Genomic DNA, 17,469 nt, shown 5'->3' with positions numbered 1-17,469 from the left:
TCAGTGGTCAAGCAATGACAGCATCCATGAATTCAAAAAAAGTGGTCCATATGAACCTTTACTATGGGTAGGTAGCTTTCTGTGAAGACTACCCACACATCCATTTACTAAGGTTAACTCTAAATCATCTTGGGCACAACAGAGAAGATGTAAGCTAGAGGGGTTTTTTAACTGCTCAGTCCACTTCTCCATGACAGTCTGGAGCACCAGCAATAAATACACAAAGGCTACAGCAGGGGTGGGCAACTTGTGGCCTTCCAGATGTTTTGGCCTACAACTCCCATCATCCCTCACCATTGCCCATGCTGGCTAGGGCTAATGGGAGTTGTAGGCCAAATCATTTGGAGGTCTACAGGTTGCCCACCCCTAGGCTATCTCCCATTTTGCTAGGCGTTAGCAGGAGCCCAGACCAGCTTTCCCTGACCTGGAATCTGCCAGATGTGTTGGACTAAAAACCCTTATCATCCCCAGCCCTCGTGGCCAATTACCATGCTTGCTGTGGATAGTGGGGGTTGTAGTCCAACACATCTGAGAGATAAAAGGTTGGGGAAGGGCAGCCTCTTCAATGTTTGAGGCACTTCTAATCTAGTATGTAATGTAAAATAATAGGGATAAAACTGTATAATATTGGCTTTTGAGCTCAGACCCCTGCCTTTTGTCTCACCTCTCTAGCAGGAATGCTGTTATAGTCATCTGCATGGGGGGAAGAACTGAAATTTTCCAATGTTTTGAAAACCTTGAGCTCCTGATATTCTGGGTAAAGTGTAATCACCCTGAAAGGGGATGACCGAGGTGAGATGAAAAAGATTAGATTGCATGTGGGGTGATGGGAAAGTGGTCCAGTTGGCACTCAGGAGTTTGTTCTCACACGCTGTATCATTGTGAAGGCATTGTAAGGTCATACAAGGAGGGGGTGCGCTACTCCCAGGATGCGTATGGGTAGAGGCCTCCTGCATCATTGTGCTGCATTTGCACAGGAGGCTTATGTGCATGCCACCACATGACCTACGAAGTTAAAGAAGCCTTCCTGACCTACAATGGAGCCAGTGTGGTGTAGTGGCTAAGGTGTTGGACTGGGAGCTGGGAGATCCGAAATCTAGTCCCCATTCAGCCATGGAAGCTCACTGGGTGACTTTGGGCCAGTCACAGACTCTCAGCCCAACCTACCTCACAGGGTTGTTGTTGTGAGGATAAAATGGAGAGGAGAAGGATTATGTATGCCACCTTGGGTTCCTTGGAGGAAAAAAGGCAGGATATAAATGAAATTAATTAATTAATTAATAATGGAACATGACAGTTTCTGGTAAATTGAGTTTTCAGCCTGGTTTGGTTGGATAGAACAGCAAATCTCCTGCTGAGTTTTGCTTTTACTAGAATCCAGCAGTCGCATACAAAAGGACCATGTGACACAGAGCATGGCAACCAGACAGGTTGGGGAAAGCAAATTGACTATCTTGCGTAAGTGCTAACAGGACAGGCGTATTACAGGGGCCGTCTTCCCAGGAGTGGAGAATCCTGTCCATTCTGATCCCATCAGTATTGTGGAAAGCCCAGATTTACGTTGATTACAGATTTACAATGTACATTGTACAGATTTCCAGTGTTTACATTGATTTCAGCTGAATATTGCCAGCTTCAGATACCAGTCACTGTAGATGCAAAATACCTGCTAGCTTTGGACAGAAATGGGAAGGAAAAATATCTCTAAAGTTCTTTATTACCAAATTTGGCACAGCCAGGTGGAATGAGCTGATATATCTGTGCAATCTGCACCATTGTGTGCCTATCAATCTCAGCCAGGTCAATTATCTGGGGGGATTTTTAAAAAAATCTGTGATTATATGCTTTACCTGACGAATCTACTAATTATCTTGATTAAATCTCGCAGCCCTAATTATTTCATTTTGGAGCCAAAGAAAAAAGAAAAAAAAAAGGATCCTAAATGTGAGGGTCAAATGACTGTGACTATTTTTACCCATGTAATAAGATCAAAGTGAGTGCATCACCCAGGAAGACCCCTAGTTATTTGACAATACATGAACTTTGGGGGCTTGTCACACAACCCTGATTTGAATGCAGCATCTCTCACAAATGACAAAGTATCATATCTAGCTTTGCTCGGTAAATAACCCAACAGTATTTTCTTTCTTGCACAACATGATACCTGTGGCCAAAATGTACTGACAAACAGGTTCCAGTTATTGTACTGATGTGCTGGCGTGCAAATACACTCCCATTTCTCAAGGTGGTATATGAAACCTTAGCTCCTTGCTTAAGAACTAAAGAAGAACCAGCAGCACACCCTAATAGATATTCATCAGCCATACCTTCCCTTCCTTGAAACAATATGGAGCCCTCATCGGACTCTTCTTAATGCTGTCCGGTCTAACAAACATGTTTGCTTCATACAGTAAATGAAATTGATGACTTGGCGTATCACACTGGGCCTGTTTGCGTGATATGTTATACCACAATGGGTGACTAGCCACACACTGGGGGTTGTTTTGCAAACAGCCCGCAGTACGTGGCTGGTGTGCCTGACAGACAACCAGCCAAACTACCCTCTGAGCATGACTTGTTTCCTCCCCTCTTTGCTCCTGGCCCTGCCACCTCCTCAGGTACATATCCTGGCAGTCCATGTGGCAGAATAGGCATCCCATGATCCCTCACACCACCGCTACATCAGCAACTGCTTCATTTTGAGAACCAAGTTAGGTGGGACAGGCTTATAAAATTAGACTACAGCCCACTAAACAAAAGAATTTAGGTTCTGCATTCAAATCAGGGTTGTGTGGAGGGTCTCCTGGATATATGAACATGTGTGATCATTCCTCTAGTTACACAGAAGTAGTCGCAAACAGCATTTGTGGAAGTCATAGGGTTGCAGCAGATGAGAAAAGCTGCATTGCCCAAAATGCCTTCTTTGCACAACTAGGGATCTCATCTTCTAGACTGCATTGGTTCACACACATCACTCCATGTCTCTGTAATGTTCTTTTACATTTGCTTTACAAACTGCCCCAATACCACTGACCATTTGGCATGCTCAGCTTGCAATGTTAGTAACAATGAGTGTTCTCTTCTGGATGCCTCAAATTAATCAGATTTTTTAAAGCGGCCATTTCAGCAGGTTGTACAGAGGGAGATGAGAGGGGGAAGCAGGGCCATTCCGCCACCTGTGTTGAAAAGGCCACAATGTTGCCCTCTTCCCTCCCCAACTCTTTCCCCTTGTGTGTCATGCATTTTTACTGTAAATCTGCAGGCAGGGACTGTCTTGTTTTATTGATTGCGTGGAATCCTTTTTGGCTTAGGAAAAGGGTAAAAATACTTCAATCAAACAAACGCATTCTGAATCAAAGTCCTCTAAGCTCCATTATGCTTCTAGTAATATCTGTAAGAGTGCACTGGCCCAATCCTCACCGTTGCATAGAGCAGGAATGGGCAACTTCTGGCCCTACAACATTTTGGCCTACTCCATCAGCCTTAGCCAGCTTGGCCAATGGTAAGGGATGATGGGAGTTGTAGGACAAATCACCTGGAGGGACACATGTTGCTCATCCCTGGCCTAGAAGTAGAGAGGTGGCCATAAAAGCAAGTGATGACAGCAGCAGAAACACCATTTTGTGATGAGGAAATGGGCTTCATGAATGCCCACTCCCCAGCATGTTCTGGGTTGCATGTACATTTTAAGGAATGCAGTACTAGGTCAGGGTAGGCATATTTGCCACATTGGAAACCTGATGGACAATTATACTACAACAAGGATTCCAATACAACTGGGCCCTTATTTTGCATTTACTGCTGTGGCTACTCATTTTTACTTTCACAGGCATAATGATGCTCACAAATGATGTTGGTATGACATGTGAAGCATGATTAAAACCTTTTATTATGTTATAGCACTACATGGTATATCACATCCAACACGCTTCCCAGAACTACGTAGATGCAATCATATTCTTTAAAAGACAGATCTACACATAGGTGGCAAATAGGAAAGGAAACTTCAAGTCTGTATGACACCTCCCAACACTTCTCTCTCTCTCCCTCCCTCCCTCACACACACATACACAGAGAAAATCCAGTATTTTTTCCAGAGATATTAGGAATATAGTGGGCCCTAGTAGTTCAGTAGATTCTCTGTGTGGCTTTAAAGAGGCCAGTAGTGGGGCAGCTAATTTCCGCTCCCCTCTAACCCGCCTTCTCTCCTCCAGCTGTGACTTTGTTGCTGGGCTCCTGTCTGGCAAGAATTTGGCTCTTCACCTTTATCCTTCAGAGTGTTTCTTCAAGAAGGTGGATAAAATATGTGGTGATTTGCTCCCCTTCCTCCTTGTGTTTCTCTAGTGTAATTGGCTCTGCCTCCCTTCAATAGGTAGATATAGTGCTTTGGCTGAAAAGGAAAATGCTTCAGCAAGTAGCACAACAACTCCTGTTTCTCTGTTCCAGTCCTTCCACACCCTTTCCCTAGTCAAACGCTCAGATGCTTATGGTCAGATAGTAACCAGGAAGTTTTTCTGAGGGCCTTGAAAAACAGGCAGAGAAAAGCAGGAAGCACAATGCAGAAAGAAACAGCAGCAGTGGATCACAGGGCTGAGGGCCCACATTGGTTCCCCTTACATCAGGGGTGCAGAACCGCAGGCTCCGGGACCAAATCCAGCCTCTCTTAGGTCCCAATCCAGCCCTTCAGGGATTCCCGTAAATGGCCGCACCCTCTTTTAATCACCAATTGTTTGGAAGTTTCCCAGCTTTTCCCCCATTCTAAAAGGTTGAAATGCCTCTGCTAAAGCTTGATTTCTGGCAGTAAGAGCTTTAAGCTACAATGTGCTGGTGTCTTTTGGCATCGTTTGCCCTTTGCCTGCCCACCATTGGAAAATGGCCTCTGAGAGGTTTCTCCAAAATGCAATTCAGGCCTCAGGCTGAAAGAGGTTCAATAATACTCCTGCCTTAGATGCTGTATTAATCAAGATAGTGATGTCACAGGCACTGTCTTATCTGATAGGTGCTCACGATGCTGTGTGAGGAAAGTTCCAGGGGAACACTTGAACAATGTGGGGTCATATTGTGTGATGTGTCCTGTTCCATCACCTGAGGGAGGATCAGCAAAATCCAAGGGCAACCAATATGGAACAGAGGGCTGCCAGCAGGAGACAGCAAGTATCCAATAGCAGAGAGTAGGATTCCAGGCAGCTGGTCAGAATTAGATAATATACAGGACCTGGGAGAGTTCCCAAGGAAGCAGATGTTGTCCCAGTGAAGTCCAAGAGAGGGCTTGCAGTGGCAGCCAAGAATATCTATATCAATCTATCTATCAACCAATCACATACACACACACACACACACACACACACACTACCCAGTGCAAGTTGTTCTTTTAAAACATTTAGTAAGAACAACTTGCATATGTAAGAGCAACTTCTTGGCTGCCAATGCTTTCCTTTTTATGAAAGAAGCTCACAATAAAGCTGTCTCATATAGATATGGATCTATAGGACATAACTATTTGATAAATGATTATAAAGCATATGCGGTAACATTTACATACAAACCAATGCTACAGGTTATGTCTCACATATTGCAGGTATACTCAGAAGCAAATCCCATTGAATTGAATGGGATTGATTCCCAGGTAAGTGTGTAAAAGAATGCAGCCTAAACCAACTATGTGTGAGTGTGTGTGTGGGGAGCTGCATCTGAACAAGCGCAAAGACATGAATGGTGTAAGATGTAGCCTTATAACTAGTACCTGTAGCAAAAAAAAAGTTATTAACAGATTTTGCATAGTTAAAGGCTCTGTCTGCTATAAGTGTAGAATAGTAAATGAAAAGTACCCTATACTACTAAGATAACTGGTTTATTTCATAAAGGCTTACACTGGAAGAGCTTTCCGCTTGTAACGTCTCCAACGGAAAGAGTCAATGAATTCCCTGCCAGGTAGTGTATTTCCCCATTCTCCAACACATTTTTGTGGTGTGTGTACTGCTGTTTGCTAAGTGGATTAGGAGTCAGGACACAGTATTTACTTTTATCTGAATTGCATCAAGAATAGCTGGCCCCCTACCTGAAAGGAATGTCCCAATTAAATTACAAATGACATGTCCTAAGTGTAAGGACTGAAGATTGGTCGAGAGACAAACAAAGCATTCAACCCTCACCATTCCCCCAGTCAAGATTGGTGCATAGGGACACCTAGTGGATAAGTCCATGTTGACTGAAGGTGTTTTTATGCCACCAATTTCTTGCTGCATATGTAAAATCTTTAAAATGGTATCCAATCTGCCTTTCTTATGCAAGAAGGAACCAAAGCTTACAGGCTTCAAAAAAGTATTAATTGCCCAGCCATATTATGTCACCAGTTTGCATACATGAGGATAATTTTGAGCAGTGTTTTCCTTTTTCAGTGGTTAGAACTGAGATTATAGATGTTTTATTTTATTTTTTGCACTAAGCATCCAAACATCTTTGCACCTCAAGAAAACAACTGCAGAAGAATTGCCAAGAGGAATCTTTTTGAGGATAGTGTGCTGATGTGAACTCCTGAAATGAGAATGTCTAGGGACTTATTCCCTTCTCCACATGCAGGGATTATCGTATTCAGCTCCATTTAATAATAATTGGCTTAATATGAGTCAGCTATATCTGCGCAACAAGTTGGGATCCAAATGGTCTTTTGACTGCTCATTTTGTATCTAGAGCAGAAGAAACAGCTTGCAGAGTGCAATATTAATACCCTTGTAATTTAGTGTGGCATCTCCCATCCAAGATATGCTACATATGTAAAGGGTATGTGTTGTAACATGTGTACAGTGAGAAACAAACTAAGAGCTAGAGGGGATGTGGAAGATCTGGGTTCTTGTCCTCACTCAGCCACAAAGCTAACTGGGTGACTTTGGGTCAGTCATGGACTCTCAGCCTAACAGGGTTGTTGTGAGTATAAAATGGAGAGGATTATGTATGCCACCTTGTGCTCCTTGAAGGACAGGTGGGATATATATATATATATATATATATATATATATATATATATATAATTCAGGTGCCTCTACTTTTACTTTAAAATGGGCTATTTTCACAAGTGACACTTACCTTAAACCTAGCAGTGCCACTTACTTTCCAAGGAATCATGTGTAAGATCTGGATGCACTCTGCTCCTTTCCACATGTTTGCCTGAAAATAAGTCCCATTGAGTTTAGTGACACTTGCAGAGGTTTTGCTTGTGACAGTTTGCGACAATTACAGCAATGCAAAAAAGCAAACAAGTCAGAACTGGAGTCTTGAGACATACCCTTCAGAATTTGGTTTCTTGTAAGTAACGCGAACCAAGTATTATAAGTGGTAATCAGCAATCTGCATCCTTATAAGCAAGTAGCATGCCCTTCTGGATAATTTTTTAAAATTATGTATGAAAATACTGGAAAGTTCATTTTTGCATTGAGATATTATCAGATAATTAAATTTTAGTCTTCTTACAAATTTCAAAATACAGCATGCACTAGCAATGTTTTGACATCTAGTTCCCAACTAATCTTAGGGCACAATCCTATGCATGTTTCAACAGAAAAAAAAACTCCTGCAACTCTGTCCAAATATGCATAGGATTGCACCCTTAATTTATGAATGATAATAGTCATAGCCCTTTCTAGAATGCAAGGAGCTTTGAATATTTATATGGGTAGTATTTGGTCCATCCAAACTGTTACAATTACCAAAGGGATCCCAGAACTAGGGTGCTTCCAGACAAGATTTTTATTGTGCTAACACCCTGCCTCACTCACCAAATTTTACGGGGAGTCCAGACATTATCATCTTCCATTTAAACCCTTCTGTGATTTCTTGATGCTTCTTCTATCCTTTTTCTTACCACACAGTCTATTATGGCAAAGAAGATGGAAAACCTGCACAATGGCTAGCACTCAAGGTAGAATATAGGCAAACCTATATATGACACATTCATGTGAGAAAACAGGATCTACCATATATCTGTTAAATTGCTTCAGTGAGAGGATATTCTAATTGTAGTAGTCAGTTGAGTAATTCAATATATACATTTACCTAGGTTGAAATCCCACTGAACTCAATGGGGCTTACTTCTGAGTAAACAGGTATAAGAGTTCTCTGTAAATGCCTTGCGTATCATATCAGGCAGGCTCATCCCCCCCACCCCCAAATACAACTAAGTGACTCAGGTTGCACAACGCTCCGCCTATTGAGCGCTATAACAAGGCGCTGCTGCATCCATGAAGCGCCGCCCTCTCACGACATCCCATCTCCAGCTTCTCCTCCCGAGATTCTTAAACTTGGTGGCGTTAGATGCCTCTCCCAACATGGCCGACGTTTGAGGTTCTCCGGTTTGCCACATTCAAAACGATCGCCGGCTTGGGAAAACATACTTGTGTGCTACATCGTTTTTCTGTATTGTCGGAGCCTCGTGCATTTCCCGACCCGCTCCACAGGGCTGCTCTTCCCTTAGCAGGAACATCGTCGGCTGCCGCTCCCAAGATGGCGGCAATACCACACCGAGGAGGGCGGAGAAGGAGGCGGAAGTGAAGTTGGAAAGTGTTGACAGGATCTAGAAGGGGGTGGCGGTGGCGGCCTTGTCTGTGGAATTGCTTTGGTCTCTGGTGTCACGATGATTCCCACGGAGGAGGCATCTGCCCGGAGGAGGGAAATAGAAGAGAAGCTCAAGCAGGTGGGGTTGGCTTGGGGGGTGGTTCGGCATTCTTTCCCGGGTCCTCCAACGCATTTTCTGCCAGCCACCTCTTCTCCCACTCAGGTGTTGCTCTGCCTCTGTTGTCTCCATCCTTTGGTTCCCCGTAATCTTATTTTGGAGGTCGGGAGGGAACACCGGCAGCCGTGGGCAACCCCTGTCTGGTTCACTGTCTTCATCAGAGATTACTAACTAGAGAAAGCTGCTATCCTATGCAGTTTCACCCCGGGGCTGGGAGTGAACTCAGTGGGGCTTGCTTACAAGTCAACATAGGATTGGGCTGCGAGTTCTTCCCCAAAAGGAGGAAAAGATGGGCTTGCTATAGCCGAAGATCGCCGGTTTAAAAATATAAACTAGCCCTGTAAAACGTCTCCCTGTATGGCACACACAAATAGGGAGGTGAAAGTTTTATCCTATAAGCGAGGAGAAATTCTTCACCCACTCGTTTTCTTCATGATGGGCTGCAGTTAATGTCACAGGAGCAGGACTGGAAATAAAGGTGGCAAACCTACTGTAGCACTTCACTGATGTCCTCTGAAGTTTTTGGAGATAGCCCTAAGAGGCAGGGGTGCAGTCTCACCCCCTTATAGGAGAGTGTGCCTGAGCATTCCCCAAAAGCTCTCGAGATGTTCAGCACAGAAAGCCCTGCTTGGGTGGTCCTGACTCTCTCCTCTCTCTACAGAGAACTTTGCATTTATGGCCCTGAGTATATAAGGGCTACAATATTTCCTCCCTTGTAACCATTTGGGGCCTCTCTCTAATCAAGAGGGTTAGAATGTTCTACAAATAGCATGATTTGAGATGGAATTTGGAAGACGTAAGAGAGGTGGCACCATGCAAGTGTCCTGGGAGGCAGTTCCAAGTTCCACCAATGCTTTGTATTTAGTTTTTTGGGCAGGTTGCCTGTCTTTTACCACATTTCCCATGGCAGCCATTTTGTGATGGTGCCCAGGACAGCTCCTCAGATTGTCAAATGTGCTCATGGCCCAAAAGATTGTTCTACGTCTGGTGTAATCTGTCTCTCCCTTGCCCCAGAAACCCAAGTCTGAGCTTTTGGATCCCCATCCAAGCTCCTAAGAATTGATAGAAAATGCCTCTACATTTCCTGTTTGTATATACCATATTATAATTGAACCTTTTTATTCTTCCAGCATTTTAACAGTCTATAAATAAATTTTAACTTGGTGTTTTAAATTTGTAATTTTGCATTGCTGCTGTTTTTATCTGGTTGAGCTTTTATATTGTATTTTATATTATGGTTTTATACTGTTGTTTTATACTTTGAATGGTTTTAATTTTTGTGAACCACCCAGAGAGCTCCGGCTATTGGGCGGTATAGAAATGTAATAAATAAAATTAAATAAATAAATAAATAAATAAACCTAACTTTGTTCTATACATAATTACAGTTTACTGGTAGTATTGGTAAATGTCTAATTAAGGCAAAAAACTTGCACCATACCAAAAATACTTAACAGTATGAGAAAATATCTAGATTAAAAGATGCTTTTTAATTTTGTTTAAATTGAATGTCCAGATCTTAAAAAGTTTAATTTACATCAAAATGTATGCAAATAGCAGGGAGCAATCATATGGGAGGCTGGCTGAGGGGGTATAGCAGGCCGTGGACTTCCCTTTCCATAGGCAGAGAGGGAGGTCCATTGGCGGAGGCGTTCCCGTGTGGCAGGGGAAAGCTCTGCTGCCATCACTGCTCCAATGGTGGTAGGGCCAAAAACAGGACATTCCAGGGAGTAAGGTGTTGGAGCCTTGGAGGAAATCACGGATCCTTGGAATTCTGTCCCCTTGTTCTCCTTGACATGCCCTAAACAAGGGCCAGAAACTGCACCAGTGCATGTGCATAGTTTTCCTCCTGTTGGTGTCAGTGGGGCTGGGGGCAGATGAAGAATCCACATGCACACACTACTTTTGTCAGTGGGAGATGGGAAAGGTTAGGAAATGTTTTTTGCTTTGGTAGGGATCCCCTACCTCCCCTCATAAGGTTGCTCTGTTAAATAGTTGAAAATTTTCTGGGAGCTCACAAGTTTGGTAAGCATCTAGGAAAGTAAGTTTTGAAATTGATCAATTCAGAGACAGAGTGATTGGTATTGTGTCTTCCCTCTTGCAATGACAGGAAGAAGAAACGTTGTCTTTCATTAGAGAGAGTTTAGAAAAAAGTGACCAGCTCACAAAGAACATGGTGAGTTTCTAAAACTTATGCATTTCTTTAAAAGTGTGACAGAAGTCTCAGTTATTGTTTTGTTTCAGTTGATGGAACTGCGAACTAAAATATGACAAAGCAGGTATCCTGTGCTGAAAGAAATGGTTCCCATTATCTACATCAGATTTTTCTGGCTTGATGTTTAGGTTTCCATTCTCTCATCCTTTGAAAGCCGTCTGATGAAGCTGGAAAACTCAATTATCCCTGTACATAAGCAGACTGAAAATCTTCAGCGCCTGCAAGAGAATGTTGAGAAGACACTGTTCTGCTTGGATCATGTTATAAGTTACTATCATGTAGCAAAAGACACAGAGAAAATAATAAGGGAAGGGTGAGTTGATTTTGTTTGCTCATAATGGTAACCCAGTTTTTGTTTCGATTTTTTAAAAAGTTGAGTTGTCATGAACAAGTGAGCATGCCAGGTCACACTGCTGCTACCACTGGGAGTGGCTAAATAACCCTGGCTTGTCGGGGGATCATCCCTGGGTTGCTTAGCAGTTCTTGCTGGCAGGAGGAGCAAAGTGGGAGTAATCAAGTAGCACAAACTACTTCGCAACGCAACCCGGCATTCAGGATGCTCAAGATCTTTGTTAGGTCAGTTCTTTTATTGTGTCTCTCTTTTATAACCTTAAATCCCATTAGTTTTACAAATGGTGGTTGAAATATGGAAATTCAGTGGAGAATGTAACAAAGATGGTATTGCCTTCATTAGGGAAGTAAACTTGGCAATAGCTAGGAGGAATTTCACAGTTATTTCCCAGCTTTAGAATGATCTCACTGAGGAGATACATCAATGCACATCCTTTTAAAATTCTGGAGTTGGGGAATTCCAGGAATATCTGAAATATCACATTTGCACTCTAATATAGATTATGGTATTTTAATTATTCTGTTATTTTATATATGTGTGTTTATTTTTAAACAGCTTTTATAGTTTGGGTTGGTTAATATTGTTTAGTGTTATTGTAAGTTCTGTGGAGCATAGTATGAAAATAAATATAAATAAAACTGTCAAGACATTTTTTCTCTTTATTGTGAATATTAACAAAACAGAACAAAAAAGACATTTTATTAGAGCCAAGTGAAGTGGTAAGTTGGTTTTTTTAGTGAGAACTTCAGATGGATGCAGTTATTTATTTTAGTCTTTCCCTACCACTTATCTATGCCCGTGGGTTGGATCCAGACTTATTCATATTTAGAATAGACCCGTTTAAATAAATGGGACAAGTTAGTCGAGACTAATGTAAGTCCTATTGATTTCAGTGGGTCTGCTCTAAGCATAACAAAACATGGACCCAGCTCAATATCTCAAAGGAAAGTTCGTAAGCCATGGGTTGAATGTTGCTTGTTTGCTAACTATGGTCTGTAATGTATGCTGGTCATCCGTTTACTTGTACATTTAAACTCATTGAGAGCAGGCCAAATTGTCCATTGACAAAAAGGGGAAATGGCAGAATTATTTATTCTGGGGGAAAAGGTGGTCAGCTTTACAGGGGTTTTATGGTGAGCAGCTGCATGTTCATGTAGCTTGAACCTGATGTATTTTGAATTGCAGCCCTACAGGAAGACTGGAAGAATATTTGGGATGCATGGCTAAAATCCAGAAGGCTGTGGAATATTTCCAAGACAACAATCCTGACAGCCCAGAACTCAATAGAGTGGTATGTAATGTGTTTGAGAATTGGATTACTACCTAGCTAGAGCTTTACCTATCTTTACAGCTCTCCTTGCTTTCTTAATTCAGTTCACACTGTTCTATCTGGAAGCAAATATCAATGCATCATAATGACCTAGTTCACACATAATGACAACCCAAAGTATTGACTGATGTGTGGGTTGTCGTTACGTGTGAACCCTGCACTATAGTTTAATCGTGGGTTGCTAGCCAGGAACACTCCAGAGTTCACAACCCAACAACAAACCATTGGTTCTCTTCCTGGGTTGTTCATGGTTAACAATTCATAGTGAAATCATTGTGCAGGAGCCGCATATAATGACAACCCATATTCAACCCATACTCTGGGTTGCTGTTACGTGTGAACCATGCCAATGTCTTTAAAGGTCATGATCCAAAAGAGCGTGTGTGTATACCCCACTTTTGGGGCCTCTGCACATGCCTCAAATTGTCTTTAAAGCGCTGTGTTTCAAAAACAAACCGAAAGGTTTGGTATGAGAGCCTTTTAAATGGGAAATAGCACTTGTGCATTATTTAAAATAACCCAAATGCATTTTGAAGAAGGAAAAATGCTGCATATGCACCCAGGCCATTTCTCTTTATAAAATTAAAAGAACTTGGAAAGGAGTTTTGAACTTGGAAGGAGGAGAAGCCATTTGGCCTGAGAAGGAAACAGACCCATTTGGATGCATCTGCAGCTTGTGTACTCGCCCTGCTGGAATGCAGCCAAATGGTGGAGCTTATATCCTTTTATTTTACCATCTTCAAAGTAGTAACACACACATCTAATCTCTGTCATATGTGTTATTTCAACCAGAAATCGTTGTTTGAAAAGGGGAAGGAGTCATTGGAATCTGAATTCCGTAGCTTAATGACCAGACATTCCAAACCAGTTCCACCAATCCTCATCCTGGACCTCATCACTATGGATGATGAATTGGAAACCCAGGAAGATGTGACTTTAGAACACCTCCCTGAGAGTGTCCTGCAGGATATTGTCCGTATTTCTGGTTGGCTGGTGGAGTTTGGGAGGAATCAAGGTGAGTTGACTGAGACACTAATTATCTTTCCTTTTGTTTTAAGCTTCAGGTGAATGGCAAAGATGTTTTCATTTTGCTAGGCTTTTACCATGGGTTAAACTTAAGCTGTTAAGGTTTTGTTTCTGGCCGGGCTCACACAACACATTTACTCACTCAGTGTGGGTTGTTGTTGAACACAGGTAATCATGGAGTCTGAAGGCAGTGCTTTTTCCTCAGGGTTGTCTGAATGGAGCATTTTTCGGCAGGATTGCTCGTTAACCATGCAAAGTGTGGTTTGTTGACCACCCTGAACAACCCAACTACAAGCCATGAGTTCTCAAGGTGGCTTGTTAGAGAAAAATAAAGCCCACTGCACGGTTAGCAAGTCACCCTGTAGAAAATGTGTTGTGTTCAGACAACATGATAAGCCATCCTGCGGAAAACACACTGCATTCAGACACATTACATTCAGACAATACATTAACCCACGAAGGGTTAGCGTGTTTTGTGAACCCAGCCTCTGTGTTTTTTAAGCAGAATTACTTTATCTCATTCATGGTTTTATTGTATGAAACTGAACTTGGTAGTTTGGGCTGTTTTTACTTGTATTCTAAGTATTTTATGAACTTTTTTTTTAAACTGCTTTGAGCTGATGATGATTATTAACATTTATATAAATACCCATAGTTGAGACTCTCTGGGTGGTTTAGAAAGATAAAGGAAAGTGGACTATACATTTCTAAATTAAATAGATACATTTCATTGTAGCAAAAATGAGGCATAAAGTATATGCTTTTTGCCTGTGGGCCCTTGTTAGATCTATGAACAACCCAGTCTTTATATTCAGTTTCTAAACTTCATGGCAAAAAACCCATGTTTTTAAAAACTTGGTGGCAAAAAAGTTACGCAACAGGAAGCTAGTGAAAAGGCTTGAATCATGGACTGGCAGCATCCTGTTCTGCGAGTGAAAGGGGCAGAATAGTGTCCCCACACTCCATTTTGCCCTTCACTTCTTTACCCCTTTCTTCCTGTAACCTTTTCTGTTGCCGCCAGATGGAAACTGTTTTTGTTTCTTTCCAGCTAACCTAATTAGATTGCATCCCTATTTTATCTATGTCAATTATCCAAACAATATCTTACTGTTGTTGATTCAGCTCTTTTAATCAGTTCTCCAGTTCCAGCTGCTCTGACCCTTTCTTTCCTCTAGGACTCTAGACTCCCCTCCTTCCTTCCTTCTTTCTTTTCTTTCTCTTTCCCTTTGGCTTATGGGTAGGCAACATTTCTGGGCCATGAACAAATTTGGGCACCGTCACAAAATGGCTGCTATGGGAGGTGTGGCAAAAGGACAAATAACCTGCCCAAAAGACTAAGTACAAGGCAGAGGTGGGGACTGAGCCCCAACATACTAAACAATTCCTTTGAACCCACAGTTTTCTGCACCAACAGAAACCTATTTCACAGCAATCCCCGCTGTTGGTAAGAAAATGTATTAATTTTTAAAAATGTGAGAGGGCTTCAAGAAAGAGCAAGGGCACCACACCCACACCCTGCTTTGGCTTAATTTTTCTAAAAATATTTTCTCTCTCTCCCCATCCCCAAGAAATCAGGAGGGTAGTTTCTTGTTTCCTTTCCTCCTTCTCTAACCTTGTATTGAACTTTATAATCTCCTGCTGTTTGAATACAGCTTCCTCACCTCTACATTCTAACTAAATATTTGACCTCTAAACTAGTAATCTTTTGGCTGAAGGTGACTAGTGAGTGCACACACACACACACACACACAAGATCTAACGCTATAATATCCTAAAACCAAACTACAAAAATGTAGGACAGTTCTGGATTCTTTACTCCCAAAGTTCATAAACCATGATTATTTAATGGCTGATAATAGGTGCTTGCCACTTAACTATTGCAAGCACAATCCTACGGATGTTTACTCAGAATGAATTCCAGGTGCGTTCAGTGGGACTTGCATAGGACTGCAGCTTCAGAATGCAGTTACTGCAGAATTAGTATGACCTATCCATCCTACGTAGTCCGTGAAATCCATGTTAATGAAATTCAGGTTACATTCTGTTATAATATTTGAAAAAAGTGTTGTTTATCATGCTCGTCAACATACTTTTATTTATTTCCCCAGACGTTTCTGTTTGCTTGCAATGATTCATATATAATTTCCTTCAGAAATTCAATTTAAGAAAATGAGACTTGAGTTTTTGAACACTACTTTTTAAGAAATAATTCATCTTATACCTTCTGAAAGGATCGGGGAAATAACAGTAGAATGTTAATACACACACATTAAAACTAGACTCATATTACCTTGCTTAAAACTTGTGTGCTGTAGTGGTGGCTGAAGGCACAATCCAAATGTGTGTGTACAAGTCTGTTGAAATTTCTGTTGAGAATGCCTTGAAACACCTTAACCCACTAAATTCGCAAATTGCCTTTTAAACTCATCTTAAAAAGAAATTGTGACTTGGAAATTAAGCACAATGGAGAACTCCTTAAAGGGAATCTTGCCAAATTACATGCATACATACATGTCTCTGGATAGTGGCTAGGCCTATAACTCTTTAGTATATATAATCCTCAGTTGAATGAAAATTCCCAGGCTTTGTGAATTCAGTCATTCTGTAGCTTCTCACTGCTGTCAGAAGAAGGCGGCAGAATTCTGGGAAATAGGGGTCTCTCCTTCAAGTTTTGCTGAAGTCCCCTTTCTGGAACAAGAAGATGGTGATCTACAGATAGCCACCGGCTTCTAAAAACAAACATCTTAGTTAGCAAATGGGACTCTCACCCTTGTTATAGCGAATGAAGGTTTTATGCATGAATATTTACCTTTGGTGATCCTTCCAGTTTTTATTTTGTTTGTTCATGCTGGCCTACCCCTCATCCTGACACCAGTATTCTGCTGTACAATGTTAAAGAGTGTAATGAGATAACTAACATCTGTTAATGTAACTGTAGAACTCTGAAGTGGGCAAGCAAACATTTGCAGGGTTAGAGATTTTGAGTGCAATGCTATTTAGTCCATTTGCAAGTAAATGCTTTTGATTTCAATGGGGCTTACTCCTATGTGAGTGTGTATAGAATTGCAACCTCAGGCAGTGACTATCCATCAGCCAGTGAAGTCAGTGGGCCAGTTTTTATGACTCAATAACGCATTGTGGGTTATTTTATTTTTGAGGAGCTGCAGAGCGTGCCAACCATCATTATGACTATGCAACCCCCGACTGGGTGGGTTGTGGTGTCATGAGAATACAGCCAGCAGGGTTCTGTGTAACCCAGCTCCTTATTTATTTATTTATTTATTTATTACATTTTTATACCGCCCAATAGCCGAAGCTCTCTGGGCGGTTCACAAAAATTAAAACCACAGTAAAACACCCAACAGTTTAAAACACAATTACGAAATACAGTATAAAAAGCGCAACCAGGATAAAACCACACAGCAAAGTTGATATAGGATTAAAATACAGAGTTAAAACAGTAAAATTTAAATTTAAGTTAAAATTAAGTGTTAAAATACTGAGTGAATAAAAAGGTCTTCAGCTGGCGACGAAAGCAGTATAGTGTAGGCGCCAAGCGGACCTCTCTGGGGAGCTCGTTCCACAACCGGGGTGCCACAGCGGAGAAAGCCCTCCTCCTAGTAGCCACCTGCCTCACTTCCTTTGGCAGGGGCTCACGGAGAAGGCCCCCTGTAGATGATCTTAAGGTCCGGGTAGGTACATATGGGAGGAGGCGTTCCTTCAGATAACCTGGCCCCAAACCGTTTAGGGCTTTAAATGTCAATACCAGCACTTTGAATTGGGCCCGGACCTGGACTGGCAGCCAATGAAGTTGTAAAAGG

General features: G+C 41.8%; 1 protein-coding gene across 3 annotated transcripts in view; it reads left to right on the top strand.

Annotated features, from left to right (window-relative positions):
* The first annotated feature begins 8,579 nt into the window (after positions 1-8,579).
* EXOC7 (exocyst complex component 7) overlaps positions 8,580-17,469 on the top strand; it is a 46,917-nt gene continuing 38,027 nt past the window's right edge. For all 3 annotated transcript variants that reach the window (XM_063120329.1, XM_063120328.1, XM_063120330.1), the window contains exons 1-5: positions 8,580-8,686; positions 10,836-10,901; positions 11,069-11,253; positions 12,478-12,583; positions 13,415-13,637. In XM_063120329.1, coding sequence (XP_062976399.1) covers positions 8,627-8,686; positions 10,836-10,901; positions 11,069-11,253; positions 12,478-12,583; positions 13,415-13,637 — 640 coding nt within the window. In that variant the 5' untranslated portion in view covers positions 8,580-8,626. The remainder of the gene's footprint in view (positions 8,687-10,835; positions 10,902-11,068; positions 11,254-12,477; positions 12,584-13,414; positions 13,638-17,469) is intronic.

The sequence above is a fragment of the Elgaria multicarinata genome, chromosome 3 (assembly GCF_023053635.1).
Source record: "Elgaria multicarinata webbii isolate HBS135686 ecotype San Diego chromosome 3, rElgMul1.1.pri, whole genome shotgun sequence".
Lineage (NCBI taxonomy): Eukaryota > Metazoa > Chordata > Lepidosauria > Squamata > Anguidae > Elgaria > Elgaria multicarinata.
The sequence above is the reverse complement of the archived record's forward strand: the minus strand, read 5'-3'. Positions and strand labels throughout refer to the sequence as shown.